This window comes from Lolium rigidum, chromosome 5 (assembly GCF_022539505.1).
Source record: "Lolium rigidum isolate FL_2022 chromosome 5, APGP_CSIRO_Lrig_0.1, whole genome shotgun sequence".
Lineage (NCBI taxonomy): Eukaryota > Viridiplantae > Streptophyta > Magnoliopsida > Poales > Poaceae > Lolium > Lolium rigidum.
The window spans coordinates 178,883,061-178,889,357 of record NC_061512.1 but is presented as its reverse complement, the minus strand read 5'-3'; the positions used below and the strand labels follow the sequence as shown (position 1 = coordinate 178,889,357).

The 6,297-nt window shown below is 53.4% G+C and overlaps 1 protein-coding gene across 1 annotated transcript; it reads right to left on the bottom strand.

Moving 5' to 3' along the window:
- Nucleotides 1-607: 607 nt before the first annotated feature.
- LOC124657929 (short-chain dehydrogenase reductase 3a-like) lies at nt 608-1,722 on the bottom strand. The gene is made up of 2 exons (XM_047196399.1): nt 1,628-1,722; nt 608-1,530 (listed from the first exon to the last, which is right to left on the bottom strand). Exons 1-2 carry the CDS (start codon nt 1,654-1,656, stop codon nt 624-626), a joined length of 936 nt encoding a protein of 311 aa, XP_047052355.1. The 5' UTR covers nt 1,657-1,722; the 3' UTR covers nt 608-623.
- Between the last annotated feature and the right edge of the window lie 4,575 nt (nt 1,723-6,297).

Here is a 6,297-nt window from a genome sequence, read left to right as displayed (position 1 = left end):
CAACAGGCCGGCCATCCCATCCTTCCTCGCGACCCCGACGAGGCATCCGGCCATCCCAACCTTCCTCCCTCCTCCAAACACCTGCACCCAAAACGAAAAAAAGTTCAGAAACCAATAGAAAAAGGAACATCAACAGACATACAACAAAAGAGCTGGGGCCGTGCCTTGCACCGGGCGTTGAGACGGCGGAGGCCGCCGGCGTTGAGACGGCAGAAGCCATTCGCGAGATGGAGGGAGATGGACTCGGGCCACCTGCTGCTGCTAATGAGTTGCAGTGAGGAGGGGCGATACGGGGCGGGGAGGGTGATCTGGGATCAGCGCGGCCTTGTTCCTCTATCAAATACTCGACTGGAACCATACTGTTTCAGTCTATTCCAACATTTCAGACCAGTTCAATTCGATTCTACACATGGACTTGACAGTACACCAAGAGATCTAAATAAAACATAATGCACCAATATTCAGGGAGTTCCGCTCTATAGCAGTATAGCTGATGCTTGCAACTGCTCACTCAAACACTCAAACCAATGGACACTGGTTATTTACGGCATTTCATCTGATTTATTTATTCGTTTTTGGTACGTAGTAAGTTTCCTGCAACCGGACATGACATCTCACCGTGTTCAGTGCACCGGGACGTTGAGCGGCTTCCCCACGGAGAACCCGCCGTCCACCATGAGATTATGCCCGGTGATGTACCTGGCGTCGTCGGACGCCAGAAACACGGCCGCCCTCGCCACGTCCTCCGCGCGCAGCACCACGCCGCCGCCCATCTCGTTGAAATCCTCCTCGAACACCCGCCTGACCGCCTCCTTGTCGCTGTCGCCGGCGCCCACTGGCGGGAGCCCCAGCATCTCCCTCACGGCCCGTGTCCCCATCGATGTGGCGATGCCGTACGGCGAGATGGCGTTCACCCTGACGCCACGCGCCGCCAGCTCCGCTGCAGCCGACCGCACCATGCCAACGACGGCCGTCTTGGAGACGCTGTACGCGTGGGGGGCCGACCCGCCCAGCACGCCCGCTGTGCTGGCCGTGCACAGGATGCACCCCTGGCTGCGCGGGACCATGGCCCGCGCCGCGTGCTTGATGCCGGTGGCCACGCCCCGGAGGTTGACGGCCATGACACTGTCGAAGTCGGCCATGTCCATGGACTCGATGGGGCCGCCCATGTAGGTGCCGCCAATGATGCCGGCGTTGTTGAACATGATGTCGAGGTGGCCGTGCCGCGCCATGGCGAGGTCCACGGCGGCCGCCACCTGCGCCTCGTTGGTCACGTCACAGCGGGCGTAGAAGGTCGTGCCCGGCCCGCCGAGCTCTGCCGCCACGGCGTGGCCGAGATCGTCCTGGACGTCGGCGATGACAACCTTGGCGCCATTTTTGACGAACTCCGCGGCGGTCGCTTTCCCAATGCCACTCGCCGCGCCGGTGATGATAGCCACCTTCCCGTCCAACCTCCCAAAGCCCGAGGACGCGGAGAGGAGGCGAGACGAGCCTGAGCTCGCCCTTCCCGCAGCTCCACTCTTCGCCGCGCTACACTCACAGGAGCAACCAGCTGCAAAGCATCAATGGCGATCGATTTGTCCCAGCTAAGAGTAAGAGATGAGACAAAATCCAATCTCGATCATACCTGAGAAGGAGCCGCATTGCTCGGAACATCCTTGACGACGTGCACGTAGCGTGAGCTCGTGATATCCGTGCTTCGCTCCTGAGTTCTGACCAGACACGAGCTATGCGAACCCAGATTTAACGAAGCCGTGCTTCGTTTCTGACTAGACGCTAGCTAGCCGGCGAACCCAGATTTAAGTCATGCGCCAGTCAGTGGGCACAGTTGAATCACTGGCCCAGGAGAGTGACAGCAGCTAGCTGGCCATGATGCGATGCGATGCGAGTAAAGACGTACGCTGCCGCTGTCGTGATCGATCCGTGGAGGTAGCTAGCTACTAGTCAGCAAGTCAGGGCTGCCGCTGTCGCGATCGATAATTGTGATCTTGAGGTGTGCGCGTTTGGTACACGAGTGAAGTGAGAAAATCCAAACTTGGACGAAAAGTGTCTTCAGCACATAAAAACCAGTGCTCTCGCTTTTTTAAAATTATATTTTTTGAATTTTTAAAAAATTGAAACTAAACACCCTCATACATATAAACATTATGAAGGTACGGTAGAAATTTTGGAGAAAGATATGTTGTATTTTTGTTGCGGTCAGAAACCCACCGGCGGGCAGCGACTGGCAACACAGTAGAGCCGGGAACAACTAGGGCTGCGGCTGGCCCCAGTCCCTCAGAGCGACGGCCCGCAAAGCCTCCTGGTCACACGTCCGATGCTATCGCAAGGGCGTGCCACCTGACCTATACCCGGTCGGGAAGGTGTTGGATGATGCCTCGCTTAGTTTCTGCATGGCATACACGTAAACATTAAATACGAGCCTCGATCGGCTCTCGGGTTATCTTGTGAATCGGCTCAAAGAGCCGATCCACCCATGATTCGTACAAGGTGTCCGAATATATGGTGGTCCTCGCTTGATCAAGATAAAGCTAATGCAATCTACGACGATTTAGGGTTTTCACCGCATAATCGGATCATCCTACTCACGATTGGGCCTCGCGCTCGCGTACGGTGATCGTAAGCCGATCCTAGACAGGGCCTAAAAACCAACACGAGGTTGATCCCCGAACATCGTGTCTAGGGCTAGCGAATTACACCCTACACGCCGCTGGATCCTCCAACCCTTTGTAGGGGCTAACTATTGCAGATATTAAACTAATCCTTGCAGAGCAAGGAGCAACCGTAACGGATCGGATCTACTAAACTATGATCAAGCGGGGTGCCGCCCTACACCTAAGATAGGTGTAAGGGCGGCTAGATGTATAAGGGTTGCACTACGACGAGCATATGATACGAAGAACAATGCTAACCCTAACACATCTAAGATAACTACGTTGCTCGCCATCAAAAAGGCTTCAAGCACGAGCAACGCATGAACAACGAGATAGGCTTATGCTGCCTAGATCGCAAGATGCGATCTAGGCAGCATGGTGCTTACCGGAGAAACCCTCGAGACGAAGGAGTTGGCGATGCGCCGAGATTTGTTTGTGTTGAACGTTGGTTGTTGTTTATTCCATAAACCCTAGATACATATTTATAGTCCAACGAGACTTTTTAACGTGGGAATAATCCCCACCGTGCACGAGACAAACTCTAACTTTTAATCTACGATACAATCTACTATAATTAAAGATACACGGGCAATCTAGCCCAAATTCTTCGTGCAAGGCCGCTTCAGAGATCTTCCACGTGTAATCTTCCAAGCCCATGTTGATCGCGGCCCATCTCCTGATTTAGCCAAAATCCGGTGATAACACATGCCCCCTGGTTTTGGTAATGATAATTTCAAAACCACTCGTTTTTCCTCCGAGGGGTCATGTCGTGGCGGAGCGGAACCGTCGCAGTATTTCCATCATGACAACTTGCCTTCCCAACTTCTCTGCACGATTTGACAGTTTTTTGGCACCACTTCCTCAAAAACCGTTCGGACATTAAATCCCCACTTCTTTTATCCAACCGTACCGAACAGTTCTTCTCCTCATCCTTTCCGCATTAGCACTCCAAAAGCCCTTCTGTGCACCATGTCTTCTTCTTCCTCCGCCTCATCGGGACTTTCCCTCGAGTCCTCTTCCTCCCACGAGCCGACGCCAGAACCAAACCCACAAGAGGTCCATGCGGCCAACACTCGCCGCGCCATAGAGGCCGGGGAGGAGCCAGACCATGACTTCTCCATCTGGTCCGAGGACGATAAGTCCTCGATGGACGGGGAGAGTGACCTCCGCTTCCTCGCCGACGGGGAATCGGAGGAGGAGAGCGATGACGATCGCTTCTCCTGGGATGACTTCACCTCCTCCGAGGAGGTGAAGGAGGAGGAAGAGGAGGAGGAGGACGACGACGACAGCCCCTCCGACGAGCCGCCGGCCAAGCGCCACCGCCCCGGCCGGGGAATCTCGGTGACTACGACGGCGACGACGACGACGACGAGGAGGATGAGGACAACGAAGGTCCCGCCGGTGGCCGCTACGGCGAGCGACGACGAGCCCGCCGGGAGCAGCGCCGACGGCGGCGACGAGGGTGACGACGAGGGCGAGCAACGGCCCGTAGATAGGACCCTTAGCATAGGATCGGCAGTAGTAGACGGGGCAATGTATCCCCTTAGTACTCCCTTTTGAGAGCAATCAGCTCTTCTATGTAAGAAATCTGGTTTATCAATGAAGAAATTCCCCAATTTGATTTTGCCGATTTCCTTTATGCCAATTTAGCCGATTTCCCTCTATACTGATCCCGCCGATCGTCACTTAGCCAATGCTTAATGAGCCAATGACAACGCATCGGTCTCTCATGACCCATTCTTCATCCCTTTGACGTTGGATCGATCGTGAATTTGATCAATGCCCGAAAGCTGACGTTAACATATCAATCCTTCACGATCTATCTTTTGCCTTTTCCAACCGATGACTTTGAGCTCTGGCGGACAACTAGGCAGATCAACGCTCTTACGAGAGCCCCGTAACCACCGCTGAAACGACTTGATGCTGAAGTCGATACCTCTCGGGTTTTCAGATATTCGGTGATACTCTTCGAACCTGCCCAATCCCCTTTAAAAAGGTTATGATGGAGGGCCACCCGATGAAATCCCAATCGGCTTCTTAAGAACAGAAAATTCTACGCAATCAGTTGCCCCCCGAGCCTCTATCAAGGCGAGCATAGCAATGGGCAAACCAAACGCGTCGCCATCGGTTCCCAAGTCATGATGCAGAGCCAACCGATTTCAACAAAATCGGCTCTCCAGAGCAGAGAACCTTCAGGGTGAGCTGCCCCCCGAGCTTCTTCAGTCCACTTCTCACGCCTTGCAGGTCAGATCGGCTCCTTTCCTTTGGTGGATCTGATGCAACCCACCTTCAACCTGATCTGCACCTCCATGCTGCTCTTGGCATCGTCCTTGAAGAGAGGATCTGAGCCCTTAAACCACTCCATCGAGGAGTTCTTCCATTAGAGTCTCTCTTCGTGCTCCATTGACCCTCTAATTATAACAGTTATACCTCTTGAGTCGATAGCCATGCATCGGCTTTATATCCTTAAGTCGATGTCTGCTGCATCGGCTGTGCTTAAAAATTTTTGAATTTTTTTTTACGGCCGAGATTTATGTATCGGCCCCCATACTTCAATGCCCATCATCAAAGAATATCTTGGGCTGCTGGTCGTTTGCAAGATACTCCTACTTCATATCCTCGTGTTTTATCCACCTAGGTGCCCCCCCGAGCCGATTCTGTCAAAAGACTTGATGGTATCGGCTCTTTAGGTAATCCCTGCTGGATCAAACGTTGAACCCAGGCAGAATGGATGGTGAGGATAATTTTGGCCGATCGCTGGAATCGGCCTCCACGTTGCTTGTTCGACGAAGGTTTCGTAATTTTCCTCCATCAACTTTTGGGGCCGATCTCTTGGATCGGCATCGCCACGTTCGTCCCTCGATGTTTGCTTTTGTTACACGGTCAGGCCTGTGGATAGAACCAGCCTAACCCCGTTCTTTGTCACGTCGATGCGCTCGCAGTCGTTCAAATTGATGCCTGAGAGTGGCTCTTGGCCCGATGTCTCCCAAACGTCCATGCTAGCTGTTGAAATCTCGACTGAATCATCTGCGTGAACAACTTCTACTTCATCTCCAGACCACTGTATTAGGCATTGGTGCATCGTGGATGGAATGCAACAGTTGGCGTGGATCCAATCTCTCCCTAGTAGTACAGCATAGGTGCTCTTGCTGTCGACAATAAAGAACGTCGTAGGGACAGTTTTCCTTCCTACGGTCAGATCCACATTCAAAACACCTTGTGCGTCAGATGCTTGGCCGTTGAAATCGCTCAGTGTTACATTGGTCTTGATCAGATCCGAGCTGGAGCGTCCCAACCGACGTAGCATGGAGTATGGCATAATGTTAATCGCCGCTCCGGTGTCCACCAACATCTTGTTGACAGGCTACCCATTGATGTAACCTCGCAAGTACGGGGCCTTCGGATGCCTCGTAACTTCTTTCTCGTGGCTTCTCAAAGATGACCGGCCGTGGGCCGCAATCAATTGTGCCACAGAGTGCTTCATATAATCTTGGAGCGCTAAACTCCGTTGGAAGGATGAAGACCATGTTTGTGCCGGCCGATGTATCATCATCGGCTTTCCTTTGCTTGGGGCGCCACTCTTTTCTTTGTGGCCGACCTTCTTCGTGCGGGGTTCGCTGAATTTTGGCGGCCGGATCGGGCC